At 47.2% G+C, this 17,500-nt stretch overlaps 1 protein-coding gene and 3 long non-coding RNA genes across 8 annotated transcripts in view; 2 read left to right on the plus strand and 2 right to left on the minus strand.

Annotated features, from left to right (window-relative positions):
* Positions 1-7,121, plus strand: part of LOC127910733 (lipoma-preferred partner homolog) — a 14,133-nt gene extending 7,012 nt beyond the window's left edge. Inside the window, exon 3 of the mRNA XM_052475649.1 lies at positions 5,941-7,121. Within this exon, the coding sequence (XP_052331609.1) occupies positions 5,941-6,069 (129 nt within the window). The 3' untranslated portion in view covers positions 6,070-7,121. The remainder of the gene's footprint in view (positions 1-5,940) is intronic.
* Positions 3,970-5,776, minus strand: LOC127910740 (uncharacterized). 3 transcript variants are annotated; one of them, XR_008076083.1, is made up of 4 exons: positions 5,420-5,776; positions 5,180-5,349; positions 4,686-4,785; positions 4,005-4,068 (listed from the first exon to the last, which is right to left on the minus strand). It is a non-coding gene; the product is annotated as an uncharacterized LOC127910740 (long non-coding RNA). The 3 variants fall into 3 exon arrangements; XR_008076082.1 differs by having other exon boundaries at positions 3,970-4,078; positions 4,736-4,785; positions 5,180-5,776; XR_008076081.1 differs by having other exon boundaries at positions 5,180-5,776.
* A 3,561-nt stretch (positions 7,122-10,682) lies between the features above and the next one.
* On the minus strand, positions 10,683-11,205 carry LOC127910734 (uncharacterized). Its single transcript, XR_008076044.1, has 3 exons — positions 11,062-11,205; positions 10,878-11,015; positions 10,683-10,831 (listed from the first exon to the last, which is right to left on the minus strand). It is a non-coding gene; the product is annotated as an uncharacterized LOC127910734 (long non-coding RNA).
* A 231-nt stretch (positions 11,206-11,436) lies between these two features.
* LOC127910742 (uncharacterized) lies at positions 11,437-15,962 on the plus strand. Of its 3 annotated transcripts, XR_008076087.1 has the most exons (4): positions 11,437-13,472; positions 13,595-13,716; positions 14,699-15,247; positions 15,489-15,962. It is a non-coding gene; the product is annotated as an uncharacterized LOC127910742 (long non-coding RNA). The 3 variants fall into 3 exon arrangements; XR_008076086.1 differs by lacking the exons at positions 11,437-13,472; positions 13,595-13,716 and adding an exon at positions 13,504-13,594 and having other exon boundaries at positions 14,516-15,247; XR_008076085.1 differs by lacking the exon at positions 11,437-13,472 and having other exon boundaries at positions 13,515-13,716.
* Positions 15,963-17,500: the final 1,538 nt, after the last annotated feature.

The raw sequence follows: 17,500 nt of genomic DNA on the forward strand, positions 1-17,500 counted from the left end.
GTTGACTCCGATGCTTCCCACAGGGATGCTGGTCCATGTTGACTCTGATGCTTCCACAGGGATGCTGGTCCATGTTGACTCTGATGCTCCCACAGGGATGCTGGTCCATGTTGACTCCAATGCTTCCCACAGGGATGCTGGTCCATGTTGACTCCGATGCTTCCCACAGGGGTGCTGGTCCATGTTGACTATGATGTTTCCACAGGGATGCTGGTCCATGTTGACTCTGATGCTTCCACAGGGATGCTGGTCCATGTTGACTCTGATGCTTCCACAGGGATGCTGGTCCATGTTGACTCTGATGCTCCCACAGGGATGCTGGTCCATGTTGACTCTGATGCTCCCACAGGGATGCTGGTCCATGTTGACTCTGATGCTCCCACAGGGATGCTGGTCCATGTTGACTCCAATGCTTCCCACAGGGATGCTGGTCCATGTTGACTCTGATGCTCCCACAGGGATGCTGGTCCATGTTGACTCCAATGCTTCCCACAGGGATGCTGGTCCATGTTGACTCTGATGCTCCCACAGGGATGCTGGTCCATGTTGACTCTGATGCTCCCACAGGGATGCTGGTCCATGTTGACTCTGATGCTCCCACAGGGATGCTGGTCCATGTTGACTCCAATGCTTCCCACAGGGATGCTGGTCCATGTTGACTCCAATGCTTCCCACAGGGGTGCTGGTCCATGTTGACTCCAATGTTTCCCACAGGGATGCTGGTCCATGTTGACTCCGATGCTTCCCACAGGGATGCTGGTCCATGTTGACTCCGATGCTTCCCACAGGGATGCTGGTCCATGTTGACTCCAATGCTTCCCACAGGGATGCTGGTCCATGTTGACTCCGATGCTTCCCACAGGGATGCTGGTCCATGTTGACTCCAATGCTTCCCACAGGGATGCTGGTCCATGTTGACTCTGATGTTTCCACAGGGATGCTGGTCCATGTTGACTCCAATGCCTCCCACAGGGATGCTGGTCCATGTTGACTCCGGTGCTTCCCACAGGGATGCTGGTCCATGTTGACTCTGATGTTTCCACAGGGATGCTGGTCCATGTTGACTCTGATGTTTCCACAGGGATGCTGGTCCATGTTGACTCCGATGTTTCCACAGGGATGCTGGTCCATGTTGACTCCAATGCTTCCCACAGGGATGCTGGTCCATGTTGACTCCAATGCTTCCCACAGGGATGCTGGTCCATGTTGACTCTGATGCTCCCACAGGGATGCTGGTCCATGTTGACTCTGATGCTCCCACAGGGATGCTGGTCCATGTTGACTCCAATGCTTCCCACAGGGATGCTGGTCCATGTTGACTCCAATGCTTCCCACAGGGGTGCTGGTCCATGTTGACTCCAATGTTTCCCACAGGGATGCTGGTCCATGTTGACTCCGATGCTTCCCACAGGGATGCTGGTCCATGTTGACTCCGATGCTTCCCACAGGGATGCTGGTCCATGTTGACTCCAATGCTTCCCACAGGGATGCTGGTCCATGTTGACTCCGATGCTTCCCTCAGGGATGCTGGTCCATGTTGACTCCAATGCTTCCCACAGGGATGCTGGTCCATGTTGACTCCGATGCTTCCCTCAGGGATGCTGGTCCATGTTGACTCCAATGCTTCCCACAGGGATGCTGGTCCATGTTGACTCTGATGCTTCCCACAGGGATGCTGGTCCATGTTGACTCTGATGTTTCCACAGGGATGCTGGTCCATGTTGACTCCAATGCTTCCCACAGGGATGCTGGACCATGTTGACTCCAATGCTTCCCACAGGGATGCTGGTCCATGTTGACTCCAATGCTTCCCACAGGGATGCTGGTCCATGTTGACTCTGATGTTCCCACAGGGATGCTGGTCCATGTTGACTCTGATGTTTCCACAGGGATGCTGGTCCATGTTGACTCTGATGCTTCCACAGGGATGCTGGTCCATGTTGACTCTGATGTTTCCACAGGGATGCTGGCACATGTTGACTCAATGCTTCCCACAGGGATGCTGGTCCATGTTGACTCTGATGTTTCCACAGGGATGCTGGTCCATGTTGACTCTGATGCTCCCACAGGGATGCTGGTCCATGTTGACTCTGATGCTCCCACAGGGATGCTGGTCCATGTTGACTCCAATGCTTCCCACAGGGATGCTGGTCCATGTTGACTCCAATGCTTCCCACAGGGGTGCTGGTCCATGTTGACTCCAATGTTTCCCACAGGGATGCTGGTCCATGTTGACTCCGATGCTTCCCACAGGGATGCTGGTCCATGTTGACTCCGATGCTTCCCACAGGGATGCTGGTCCATGTTGACTCCAATGCTTCCCACAGGGATGCTGGTCCATGTTGACTCCGATGCTTCCCACAGGGATGCTGGTCCATGTTGACTCCAATGCTTCCCACAGAGATGCTGGTCCATGTTGACTCTGATGTTTCCACAGGGATGCTGGTCCATGTTGACTCCAATGCCTCCCACAGGGATGCTGGTCCATGTTGACTCCGATGCTTCCCACAGGGATGCTGGTCCATGTTGACTCTGATGTTTCCACAGGGATGCTGGTCCATGTTGACTCTGATGTTTCCACAGGGATGCTGGTCCATGTTGACTCCAATGCTTCCCACAGGGATGCTGGTCCATGTTGACTCCAATGCTTCCCACAGGGATGCTGGTCCATGTTGACTCTGATGCTCCCACAGGGATGCTGGTCCATGTTGACTCTGATGCTCCCACAGGGATGCTGGTCCATGTTGACTCTGATGCTCCCACAGGGATGCTGGTCCATGTTGACTCCAATGCTTCCCACAGGGATGCTGGTCCATGTTGACTCCAATGCTTCCCACAGGGGTGCTGGTCCATGTTGACTCAATGTTTCCCACAGGGATGCTGGTCCATGTTGACTCCAATGCTTCCCACAGGGATGCTGGTCCATGTTGACTCCGATGCTTCCCACAGGGATGCTGGTCCATGTTGACTCCAATGCTTCCCACAGGGATGCTGGTCCATGTTGACTCCGATGCTTCCCTCAGGGATGCTGGTCCATGTTGACTCCAATGCTTCCCACAGAGATGCTGGTCCATGTTGACTCTGATGTTTCCACGGGGATGCTGGTCCATGTTGACTCCAATGCTTCCCACAGGGATGCTGGACCATGTTGACTCCAATGCTTCCCACAGGGATGCTGGTCCATGTTGACTCCAATGCTTCCCACAGGGATGCTGGTCCATGTTGACTCTGATGCTCCCACAGGGATGCTGGTCCATGTTGACTCCAATGCTTCCCACAGGGATGCTGGTCCATGTTGACTCCAATGCTTCCCACAGGGATGCTGGTCCATGTTGAATCTGATATTTCCACAGGGATGCTGGTCCATGTTGACTCTGATGTTTCCACAGGGATGCTGGTCCATGTTGACTCTGATGCTTCCACAGGGATGCTGGTCCATGTTGACTCTGATGTTTCCACAGGGATGCTGGTCCATGTTGACTCTGATGCTTCCACAGGGATGCTGGTCCATGTTGTCTCTGATGCTCCCACAGGGATGCTGGTCCATGTTGACTCTGATGCTTCCACAGGGATGCTGGTCCATGTTGACTCTGATGCTTCCCACAGTTGTGTCTAGTTGTCTGGATGTCCTTTGGGTGGTGGACCATTCTTGATACACACGGGAAACTGTTGGGTGTGAAAAACCCAGCAGCGTTGCAGTTCTTGACACAAACCGGTGCGCCTGTCACCTACTACCACCTACTACCAACTACTACCACCTAACTCCATTTACTACCATCTACTACCACCTACTACCACCTACTACCATCTACTACCACCTACTACCACCTACTACCACCTACTACCATCTACTACCACCTACTACCACCTACTACCACCTACTACCATCTACTACCATCTACTATCACCTACTACCATCTACTACCATCTACTACCACCTACTACCACCTACTACCATCTACTACCACCTACTACCACCTACTACCATCGACTACCACCTACTACCACCTACTACCATCTACTACCACCTACTACCACCTACTACCACCTACTATCACCTACTACCACCTACTACCATCTACTACCACCTACTACCACCTACTATCACCTACTACCACCTACTACCACCTACTACCACCTACTACCACCTACTACCATCTACTACCACCTACTACCACCTACTACCACCTACTACCATCTACTACCACCTACTACCACCTACTACCATCTACTACCACCTACTACCATCTACTACCACCTACTACCACCTACTACCACCTACTACCATCTACTACCATCTACTACCACCTACTACCATCTACTACCACCTACTACCATCTACTACCACCTACTACCACCTACTACCATCTACTACCATCTACTACCACCTACTAACATCTACTACCACCTACTACCATCTACTACCATCTACTACCACCTACTACCACCTACTACCACCTACTACCATCTACTACTACTACCATCTACTACCACCTACTACCACCTACTACCACCTACTACCACCTACTACCATCTACTACCACCTACTACCATCTACTACCACCTACTACCACCTACTACCATCTACTACCACCTACTACCACCTACTACCACCTACCATCTACTACCACCTACTACCACCTACTACCATCTACTACCACCTACTACCACCTACTACCACCCACCTACTACCACCTACTACCACCTACTACCACCTACTACCACCTACTACCACCTACTATCACCTACTACCACCTACTACCACCTACTACCACCTACTATCACCTACTACCACCTACTACCATCTACTACCATCTACTACCACCTACTACCACCTACTACCATCTACTACCATCTACTACCATCTACTACCATCTACTACCACCTACTACCACCTACTATCACCTACTACCATCTACTACCATCTACTACCATCTACTACCACCTACTACCACCTACTACCATCTACTACCACCTACTACCTACCTACTACCACCTACTACCATCTACTACCACCTACTACCTACTACCACCTACTACCACCTACTACCACCTACTACCATCTACTACCACTACCATCTACTACCACCTACTACCACCTACTACCACCTACTACCATCTACTACCACCTACTACCACCTACTACCACCTACTACCACCTACTACCATCTACTATCACCTACTACCACCTACTACCACCTACTACCACCTACTACCACCTACTACCACCTACTACCATCTACTACCACCTACTACCACCTACTACCACCTACTACCACCTACTACCACCTACTACCACCTACTATCACCTACTACCACCTACTACCACCTACTACCACCTACTACCACCTACTACCATCTACTACCATCTACTACCACCTACTACCACCTACTACCACCTACTACCATCTACTACCACCTACTACCACCTACTACCATCTACTACCACCTACTACCACCTACTACCACCTACTACCACCTACTACCACCTACTACCACCTACTACCACCTACTACCACCTACTACCACCTACTACCACCTACTACCACCTACTACCATCTACTACCACCTACTACCATCTACTACCACCTACTACCACCTACTACCCTGTTCAAAGGCACTTAATATTTTGTTTTGCCCATTCACCCTCTGAATGACACACAGACACAATCCATGTCTCAACTGTCTCAAGGCTTAAACATCCTTCTTTAACCCCGTCTTCCTCCCCTTCATCTACACTGATTGAAGTCGATTTAACAGGTGACATCATTAAGGGATCGTAGCTTTCACCTGGATTCACCTGGTCGGTCTCTGTCATGGAAAGAGCATAATGTTTGGTCAACTCTGTCTATGTCAGCCATGTGTAATGTTTGCTAGAGCATGGTGACAGATGTGTGTGTCTCACGTGTCCACCTGTCTGTGTGTGTCTCTCCTCTTCAGGACTGTGGTTCTCCTCTGTCTGAAGGGGACAACCAGGGTTGTTACCCCCTGGACGGGCATGTCCTCTGTAAGAGCTGTAACACCAGCCGTATCCAGGCCCTCACCGCCAAGGCTACCACTGACCTCTGAACCCCAGATACCCTGCTACACCGCCAAGGCTACCACTGACCTCTGAACCCCACATACCCTGCTACACCGCTCACCTCTACTGCCTGGCTGGCTGCCCTTCAGCCCGACACACACACACGTACACACACACACATGTACACATACACACACACACACATGTACACATACACACTTACACACACACACACGTACACATACACACACACACACACACACACGTACACACACACACACACACGTACACATACACACGTACACACACACGTACACACACACACACACACACACACACAAATCTATGAATATTATGAAATTGCTAATGGGGAGAAACGAAGATGTGATGTCCCCGAAATGTTGACAGTCTCGGTACGATCGTCATCCTGTTGATTCCTTTATTGCTGTCATTATTATTAATGTTCCCTCTACTTGCATTTACTCTTTGACATTGTAGTCACTTAGCAGACACTCCTTAATCAGAGAGATTCACAGGACAGTCAGCAGACACTCCTTAATCAGAGAGATTCACAGGACAGTCAGCAGACACTCCTTAATCAGAGAGATTCAGTCAGCAGACACTCCTTAATCAGAGAGATTCACAGGACAGTCAGCAGACACTCCTTAATCAGAGAGATTCAGTCAGCAGACACTCCTTAATCGGAGAGATTCAGTCAGCAGACACTCCTTAATCAGAGAGATTCAGTCAGCAGACACTCCTTAATCAGAGAGATTCAGTCAGCAGACACTCCTTAATCAGAGAGATTCACAGGACAGTCAGCAGACACTCCTTAATCAGAGAGATTCAGTCAGCAGACACTCCTTAATCAGAGAGATTCAGTCAGCAGACACTCCTTAATCAGAGAGATTCAGTCAGCAGACACTCCTTAATCAGAGAGATTCACAGGACAGTCAGCAGACACTCCTTAATCAGAGAGATTCACAGGACAGTCAGCAGACACTCCTTAATCAGAGAGATTCAGTCAGCAGACACTCCTTAATCAGAGAGATTCACAGGACAGTCAGCAGACACTCCTTAATCAGAGAGATTCAGTCAGCAGACACTCCTTACAGGACAGTCAGCAGACACTCCTTAATCAGAGAGATTCACAGGACAGTCAGCAGACACTCCTTAATCAGAGAGATTCACAGGACAGTCAGCAGACACTCCTTAATCAGAGAGATTCACAGGACAGTCAGCAGACACTCCTTAATCAGAGAGATTCAGTCAGCAGACACTCCTTAATCAGAGAGATTCATAGGACAGTCAGCAGACACTCCTTAATCAGAGAGATTCACAGGACAGTCAGCAGACACTCCTTAATCAGAGAGATTCACAGGACAGTCAGCAGACACTCCTTAATCAGAGAGATTCACAGGACAGTCAGCAGACACTCCTTAATCAGAGAGATTCAGTCAGCAGACACTCCTTAATCAGAGAGATTCACAGGACAGTCAGCAGACACTCCTTAATCAGAGAGATTCACAGGACTGTCAGTGTATATCTTTGATTTTTTTATTTTATTTTTTTATTCTTTATGCTGTTGTTTCTCCTAGTTGACAAGCCGTCTGTCTCCTGTCCTGTCATGTCATGGGTGTGGACCAAATGGCAGTCTATTCCCTATATAAGTCCAGTAGTTTGGGCACTATGGTCTACAGTAGTGTACTGTATAGGGGATAGGCTGCCATTTGTGATGTCTCCATGGTTATTCATTCCAATATGCCTGAGCTGATCTGGTCCCTCTGATCTCTTGTCTTTTTAACATCCTCACTGTACTTAATTAAGCAATAAGGCATGAGGGGGGTGTGGTATATTGGCCATATACCACAAACCCCCGAGGTGCCTTATTGCTATTATAAACTGGTTACCAATGTAATTAGAGCAGTAAAAATAAATGTGTCATACCTGTGGTATACAGTCTGGCTGTCAGCCAATCAGCATTCAGGGCTGGAAACACCCAGTTCATCATAGAAGATATCCAACACGTGGAGAAGAGGCTGACTGGCTGGCTGGCTGGCTGACTGGCTGGCTGGCTGACTGGCTGACTGACTGGCTGACTGGTTCCTAAGCCTGCTTCCTAAGCCGTGACCTCTCAACTCTAACAGCTGGTTCCTAAGCCGTGACCTCTCAACTCCAACAGCTGCTTCCTAAGCCGTGACCTCTAAACTCTAACAGCTGCTTTCTAAGCCGTGACCTCTCAACTCTAACAGCTGCTTCCTAAGCCGTTCATACTACAGCATATAGAGTAAGTGTCCATTATGAGTTAGATGAATGCCCTGCCGGCCGAGAGGAATCCATTTTCATCACATCTCTTCTCTATGATGCACCCTCTAATGCTGAGGGTGCATCATAAATAGCACCCTATTCTCTATATAGTGCACTATTTTTGGCCAGAGCTCTATGGGCCCTTGTCAAACGTAGTGCACTATAAAGGGAATTAGGGTGCTATTTGGGAGGGAACCACAGATGAACAGCAACTCCCCAGATCCCACAGCAAACATACAGCCTGCTCTATGTACAAACATACAGCCTGCTCTATGGACAAACATACAGCCTGCTCTATGGACAAACATACAGCCTGCTCTATGGACAAACATACAGCCTGCTCTATGGACAAACATACAGCCTGCTCTATGGACAAACATACAGCCTGCTCTATGGACAAACATACAGCCTGCTCTATGGACAAACATACAGCCTGCTCTATGGACAAACATACAGCCTGCTCTATGGACAAACATACAGCCTGCTCTATGGACAAACATACAGCCTGCTCTATGTACAAACATACAGCCTGCTCTATGGACAAACATACAGCCTGCTCTATGGACAAACATACAGCCTGCTCTATGGACAAACATACAGCCTGCTCTATGGACAAACATACAGCCTGCTCTATGGACAAACATACAGCCTGCTCTATGGACAAACATACAGCCTGCTCTATGGACAAACATACAGCCTGCTCTATGGACAAACATACAGCCTGCTCTATGGACAAACATACAGCCTGCTCTATGGACAAACATACAGCCTGCTCTATGGACAAACATACAGCCTGCTCTATGGACAAACATACAGCCTGCTCTATGTACAAACATACAGCCTGCTCTATGGACAAACATACAGCCTGCTCTATGGACAAACATACAGCCTGCTCTATGGACAAACATACAGCCTGCTCTATGGACAAACATACAGCCTGCTCTATGTACAAACATACAGCCTGCTCTATGTACAAACATACAGCCTGCTCTATGTACAAACATACAGCCTGCTCTATGGACAAACATACAGCCTGCTCTATGTACAAACATACAGCCTGCTCTATGGACAAACATACAGCCTGCTCTATGGACAAACATACAGCCTGCTCTATGGACAAACATACAGCCTGCTCTATGGACAAACATACAGCCTGCTCTATGGACAAACAACACCGTTAGTGATAAACACACATCACGGTGCTCCAAACGATCTAATTATGAGTGTTGTTGAAACAGGATGTGCTGTATATATAGTCGAAGTCGGAAGTTTACATACATACATACATACATAGCCAAAATAACATTTCGACTCAGTTTTACACAATTCCTGACATTCAATCCTAGTAAGAATTCCCTGTCTTAGGTCAGTTGGGATCACCACTTTATTTTAAGAATGTGAAATGTCAGAATAATAGTAGAGAGAATTATTTATTTCAGGTTTTATTTCTTTCATCACATTCCCAGTGGGTCAGAAGTTTACATACACTCAATTAGTATTTGGTAGCCGTGCCTTTAAATTGTTTAAATTGGGTCAAACGTTTGAAATGTCTAAATCCATGACATCATTTTCTGGAATTTTCCAAGCTGTTTAAAGGCCCAGTCAACTTAGTGTATGTAAACTTCTGACCCACTGGAATTGTGATACAGTGAATTATTAGTGAAATAATCTGTCTGTAAACAACTGTTGGAAAAAGTACTTGTGTCATACACAAAGTAGATGTCCTAGCCGACCTGCCAAAACTATAGTTTGTTAACAAGAAATGTGTGAAGTGGTTGAAAAACGAGTTTTAATGACTCCAACCTAAGTGTATGTAAACTAGTTTTTATGACTCCAACCTAAGTGTATGTAAACTAGTTTTTATGACTCCAACCTAAGTGTATGTAAACTAGTTTTTATGACTCCAACCTAAGTGTATGTAAACTAGTTTTTATGACTCCAACCTAAGTGTATGTAAACTAGTTTTTATGACTCCAACCTAAGTGTATGTAAACTAGTTTTAATGACTCCAACCTAAGTGTATGTAAACTAGTTTTAATGACTCCAACCTAAGTGTATGTAAACTTCCCACTTCAACTGTATTCAATCCTTTTGAAGTTATAATATTGCATTAATTTGGACTGCCGATGAGTTGTCATGGTGATTCTGAGACCTTAACTAAAGGAGATCGAAGTTCTATAGCCATCAGTTCAATACTTCGCTCGGTCACAATACAATGATACACTTCTTCAAGCCAAGTAGAATAATACCTTATCTTATTCATAATAAAATGATTTACTTCTTTAAGCCAAGTACGATGCTTTTCTGACTTGACGCACCTTACAGTTCACCTGTATTCATTTAGAGAGTGTACCAGTAATTCACCTTACAGTTCACCTGTATTCATTTAGAGAGTGTACCAGTAATTCACCTTACAGTTCACCTGTATTCATTTAGAGAGTATACCAGTAATTCACCTTACAGTTCACCTGTATTCATTTAGAGAGTGTACCAGTAATTCACCTTACAGTTCACCTGTATTCATTTAGAGAGTGTACCATTAATTCACCTTACAGTTCACCTGTATTCATTTAGAGAGTGTACCAGTAATTCACCTTACAGTTCACCTGTATTCATTTAGAGAGTGTACCAGTAATTCACCTTACAGTTCACCTGTATTCATTTAGAGAGTGTACCAGTAATTCACCTTACAGTTCACCTGTATTCATTTAGAGAGTGTACCAGTAAGTCACCTTACAGTTCACCTGTATTCATTTAGAGAGTATACCAGTAATTCAGTTCCATACACAAGGTTAACAGATAGCGATCGGTATTAACATCTCTGTCATTTTCCCTTAAAATAAACTGGTTCATCCGTTGGCTGGAGGCCACGGTGGTAATCAAATCAACGGGTACCAACCTGGAGAAGGGCTGTTAGATTTATTACCCCTAGGTGTGATTTATTACCCCTAGGTGTGATTTATTACCCCTAGGTGTGTGTGGTGTTTTGGGGGGGGGTTAACCAATAAGTAAATAAGTATTTTCTGAACTGCAGCGGTTTAAAGTACTTAAGTAAAAAAAAAAAAAAAATACTTTAAAGTACTACTCAAGTAGTTTATTTTGGGGGTATCTGTACTTTACTATTTATATTTTTTGACAACTTTTATTTTTACCTCGGTACATTCCAAAAGAAAATAATGTACTTTTTATTCTCATATATTTCCCCCTGACATCCAAAAGTACTCGTTACATTTAGCATTCTCAAGCAGGACAGCAGTATGGTCCCATTCACACACTTATCAAGAGCAGGTGTTGTCATCCCTACTGCCTCTGATCTGGAGGACTCACTAAACAGAGAACATCCCTGGTCATCCCTACTGCCTCTGATCTGGAGGACTCACTAAACAGAGAACATCCCTGGTCATCTCTACTGCCTCTGATCTGGAGGACTCACTAAACAGAGAACATCCCTGGTCATCCCTCCTGCCTCTGATCTGGAGGACTCACTAAACAGAGAACATCCCTGGTCATCCCTACTGCCTCTGATCTGGAGGACTCACTAAACAGAGAACATCCCTGGTCATCCCTACTGCCTCTGATCTGGAGGACTCACTAAACAGAGAACATCCCTGGTCATCCCTACTGCCTCTGATCTGGAGGACTCACTAAACAGAGAACATCCCTGGTCATCCCTACTGCCTCTGATCTGGAGGACTCACTAAACAGAGAACATCCCTGGTCATCCCTACTGCCTCTGATCTGGAGGACTCACTAAAAACACACACAGTGCGTTTGTAAATCTCTTCTGATTGTTGGAGTGTGTTGGGGTGTGTTGGGGGGTGCCCCTGGCTATCCGTAAATTTAAAAAAACTTAAGAGAAAATCATACCGTCAGGAATTTGATTTATATTCTGTACTTTACTTAGTACTTTTTCCCACCATTGTACTTAAAGTACATTTTAAAAACAGATACTTTTACTCAAGTAGTATTTTACTGGGTCATTTTCACTTATACTCAAGTCATTTTCTATTACGGTATCTTTCCTTTGACTCAAATGGAACATTTCAGTGGTTGTTTCTGCTATAAACACACTATTATGTTTTCTGATTTAAAAACAAAAATAAACAAAGAAAATTCATATTAATGTTATAAATGTTTTTGTATAATTGTATTACATTGACATTTTATCCATAAAGATATGCAAACAATTGAACTATTTAAATATTAAGATACTATTTAAACAGATTCGACCGCACATTATGATTATTTGCGAAGACCCCCTTTGTTTTGTGTCAGAATAATCCTGTAGGTCTGTGCTGTGTCATTTTCCTCATGCTGTAGGTCTGTGCTGTGTCGTGAGTCGCTGTTTCCATCTGTAGGTTTTTACCCCATTGACATCCATTAATTTCTTTAAGTGGTGTGTATAGGATCATTGTATAGGACAAGAAGGGAGTATGATATTCCTGACACGTGTACTCTGAATGAGTGGTTTTTTTGGAACAAGTGTGTGGAGCTGTTTTCAAGTGTCATGTACTACAGGATTGTCTTTTTCTTTTAGGCCTATGTTATCTTTACAAATTAAAAGTCCGTAGTTAAATGTACTTAAATGTTTAATAACTCTCTCTACCATGATGATGTGAGAAAAGCCAAACGAAACACTATATCAATGAATCTGATTATTACATTGTGCGTGGCTCGTTATTGTCTCGCAGTGAGACCTGGCTCAGCCATGTTCTTTGTGTTAGAACGTGCATGTTGGGTGATGGGTACTGTGTCTTCTATGGTTGTATGGTTGTCTAAGGCTGTGCTAACTGTCTGTGGCTAGTTCATCTGTTCACATACAAACCAGTGGCAGTACAGGAGCAAATTGTTATCCAGTAGAGCTGAAGTCTGTACGGTCATCACCAGGCCCTAACCAAGGTAGAGAGGGGGTCTGAACTCATGCTGAAGGCTCTACGGTCATCACCAGGCCCTAACCAAGGTAGAGAGGGGGTCTGAACCCATGCTGAAGTCTTTACGGTCATCACCAGGCCCTAACCAAGGTAGAGAGAGGGTCTGAACCCATGCTGAAGTCTGTACGGTCATCACCAGGCCCTAACCAAGGTAGAGAGAGGGTCTGAACCCATGCTGAAGTCTGTACGGTCATCACCAGGCCCTAACCAAGGTAGAGAGGGGGTCTGAACCCATGCTGAAGTCTGTACGGTCATCACCAGGCCCTAACCAAGGTAGAGAGAGGGTCTGAACCCATGCTGAAGGCTCTACGGTCATCACCAGGCCCTAACCAAGGTAGAGAGAGGGTCTGAACCCATGCTGAAGTCTGTACGGTCATCACCAGGCCCTAACCAAGGTAGAGAGAGGGTCTGAACCCATGCTGAAGTCTGTACGGTCATCACCAGGCCCTAACCAAGGTAGAGAGAGGGTCTGAACCCATGCTGAATGCTCTACGGTCATCACCAGGCCCTAACCAACGTAGAGAGGGGTCTGAACCCATGCTGAAGGCTCTACGGTCATCACCAGGCCCTAACCAAGGTAGAGAGGGGGTCTGAACCCATGCTGAAGGCTCTACGGTCATCACCAGGTCCTAACCAAGGTAGAGAGGGGGTCTGAACCCATGCTGAAGGCTCTACGGTCATCACCAGGCCCTAACCAAAGTAGAGAGGGGGTCTGAACCCATGCTGAAGGCTTTACGGTCATCACCAGGCCCTAACCAAGGTAGAGAGGGGGTCTGAACCCATGCTGAAGGCTCTACGGTCATCACCAGGCCCTAACCAAAGTAGAGAGGGGGTCTGAACCCATGCTGAAGGCTTTACGGTCATCACCAGGCCCTAACCAAAGTAGAGAGGGGGTCTGAACCCATGCTGAACGCCTTACGGTCACCACCAGGCCCTAACCAAGGTAGAGAGGGGGTCTGAAGCCATGCTGAAGGCTTTACGGTCACCACCAGGCCCTAACCAAGGTAGAGAGGGGGTCTGAACCCATGCTGAACGCTGAACCCTTGCTGACGGTCATCACCAGGCCCTAACCAAGGTAGAGAGGGGTCTGAACCCATGCTGAAGGCTTTACGGTCATCACCAGGCCCTAACCAAAGTAGAGAGGGGTCTGAACCCATGCTGAAGGCTTTACGGTCACCACCAGGCCCTAACCAAAGTAGAGAGGGGTCTGAACCCATGCTGAACGCCTTACGGTCACCACCAGGCCCTAACCAAGGTAGAGAGGGGGTCTGAACCCATGCTGAAGGCTTTACGGTCATCACCAGGCCCTAACCAAGGTAGAGAGGGGGTCTGAACCCATGCTGAAGTCTGTACGGTCATCACCAGGCCCTAACCAAGGTAGAGAGGGGGTCTGAACCCATGCTGAAGTCTGTACGGTCATCACCAGGCCCTAACCAAGGTAGAGAGAGGGTCTGAACCCATGCTGAAGGCTGTACGGTCACCACCAGGCCCTAACCAAGGTAGAGAGGGGGTCTGAACCCATGCTGAAGGCTTTACGGTCACCACCAGGCCCTAACCAAGGTAGAGAGGGGGTCTGAACCCATGCTGAAGGCTTTACGGTCACCACCAGGCCCTAACCAAGGTAGAGAGGGGGTCTGAACCCATGCTGAAGGCTTTACGGTCACCACCAGGCCCTAACCAAGGTAGAGAGGGGGTCTGAACCCATGCTGAAGGCTTTACGGTCACCACCAGGCCCTAACCAAGGTAGAGAGGGGGTCTGAACCCATGCTGAAGGCTTTACGGTCACCACCAGGCCCTAACCAAGGTAGAGAGAGGGTCTGAACCCATGCTGAAGGCTTTACGGTCATCACCAGGCCCTAACCAAGGTAGAGAGAGGGTCTGAACCCATGCTGAAGGCTGTACGGTCACCACCAGGCCCTAACCAAGGTAGAGAGGGGGTCTGAACCCATGCTGAAGGCTTTACGGTCACCACCAGGCCCTAACCAAGGTAGAGAGGGGTCTGAACCCATGCTGAAGGCTCTACGGTCATCACCAGGTCCTAACCAAAGTAGAGAGGGGGTCTGAACCCATGCTGAACGCCTTACGGTCACCACCAGGCCCTAACCAAGGTAGAGAGGGGTCTGAACCCATGCTGAACGCTTACGGTCACCACCAGGCCCTAACCAAGGTAGAGAGGGGGTCTGAACCCATGCTGAAGGCTCTACGGTCATCACCAGGCCCTAACCAAGGTAGAGAGGGGGTCTGAACCCATGCTGAAGGCTTTACGGTCACCACCAGGCCCTAACCAAGGTAGAGAGAGGGTCTGAACCCATGCTGAAGGCTTTACGGTCATCACCAGGCCCTAACCAAGGTAGAGAGGGGGTCTGAACCCATGCTGAAGGCTCTACGGTCATCACCAGGCCCTAATCAACGTAGAGAGGGGGTCTGAACTCATGCTGAAGTCTGTACCGTTTGCACCAGGCCCTAACCAAGGTAGAGAGGGGGTCTGAACCCTTGCTGAAGGCTCTACGGTCATCACCAGGCCCTAACCAAAGTAGAGAGGGGGTCTGAACCCATGCTGAAGGCTTTACGGTCATCACCAGGCCCTAACCAACGTAGAGAGGGGGTCTGAACCCATGCTGAAGGCTCTACGGTCATCACCAGGCCCTAACCAAAGTAGAGAGGGGGTCTGAACCCATGCTGAAGGCTTTACGGTCATCACCAGGCCCTAACCAAGGTAGAGAGGGGGTCTGAACCCATGCTGAAGGCTTTACGGTCACCACCAGGCCCTAACCAAGGTAGAGAGGGGGTCTGAACCCATGCTGAACGCCTTACGGTCACCACAACACCAATACCAGTGTTTTCAATGGGGAGTTGTCACACATTGTTTAAATACATCTATTTACATTAACACCATATCAAGGAACTAACAGATGGCTGGATCACGTTGATTGATATACCGGTAGCCTCATCGTGCCTCCCTCCCTCCCTTTGTTTATTACAGTTTTTTTCGATTGCTAAATGACAGTGGGCACAACTGGAGTCACATGTGCAAAAACTCTTAACTACAGTCTGCACTACCAACAGTCACCTGAGCTAAACAGTTCACATCACCTGCAAAACTCATTCCGAGCAACACAACTCTTAACACATGGCTCAAAACACGCTCAGTGCAGCCAAACACTACGCACAACCCTCACTGAGATAACACACACTGTCCCTCAGAACACACTGAGAGTAAAAACACTAGCATCAAACACCAATACAGAAAATACAAACTTTTCATCTTTACAGTTTGAACAATTTCAGTGACTTCATACAAAGTAATATTTTCTTCAAAGAAAAAGAGTGACATTCTTTCACATGATTTATTAAAATGTTTATAACATAACAATTCTTTAAGGTAATTGAAAATTAGCAGTTTGCTTCAATAGTCTGTCGTAATTTACGGAATTACAGTAATGAGAAAAAAAAGGTAGAAACTAAAAGTACATTCTGTAATTCGAACAAATAATTGAGAGGCTATAATCCTGCCTCTCTCTAGCATCAGGCCACAGGTTTTCTTCAACATCACATCTAATGTTTTCTCTTGCCATGCACCTGGGGAAGAACCTTCTGGAGTGCCTTATCCATCCCTGGCAGTCCTCTTGGACTCGTGTCCTCACATCCGGCACGCATGGCTTCCAAAAGAGACATTTGGTCATGTGGGTGGAGACCAAACACTTTGCACCTCCAGGCAGAGAAAAACTCCTCTATTGGGTTGAGGAAGGGTGAATATGCAGTCAGAAAAACTCCTCTATTGGGTTGAGGAAGGGTGAATATGCAGGCAGAAAAACTCCTCTATTGGGTTGAGGAAGGGTGAATATGCAGTCAGAAAAACTCCTCTATTGGGTTGAGGAAGGGTGAATATGCAGGCAGAAAAACTCCTCTATTGGGTTGAGGAAGGGTCAATATGCAGGCAGAAAAACTCCTCTATTGGGTTGAGGAAGGGTGAATATGCAGTCAGAAAAACTCCTCTATTGGGTTGAGGAAGGGTGAATATGCAGGCAGAAAAACTCCTCTATTGGGTTGAGGAAGGGTGAATATGCAGGCAGAAAAACTCCTCTATTGGGTTGAGGAAGGGTGAATATGCAGGCAGAAAAACTCCTCTATTGGGTTGAGGAAGGGTCAATATGCAGTCAGAAAAACTCCTCTATTGGGTTGAGGAAGGGTGAATATGCAGTCAGAAAAACTCCTCTATTGGGTTGAGGAAAGGCGAATA

This window comes from Oncorhynchus keta, chromosome 22 (assembly GCF_023373465.1).
Source record: "Oncorhynchus keta strain PuntledgeMale-10-30-2019 chromosome 22, Oket_V2, whole genome shotgun sequence".
Lineage (NCBI taxonomy): Eukaryota > Metazoa > Chordata > Actinopteri > Salmoniformes > Salmonidae > Oncorhynchus > Oncorhynchus keta.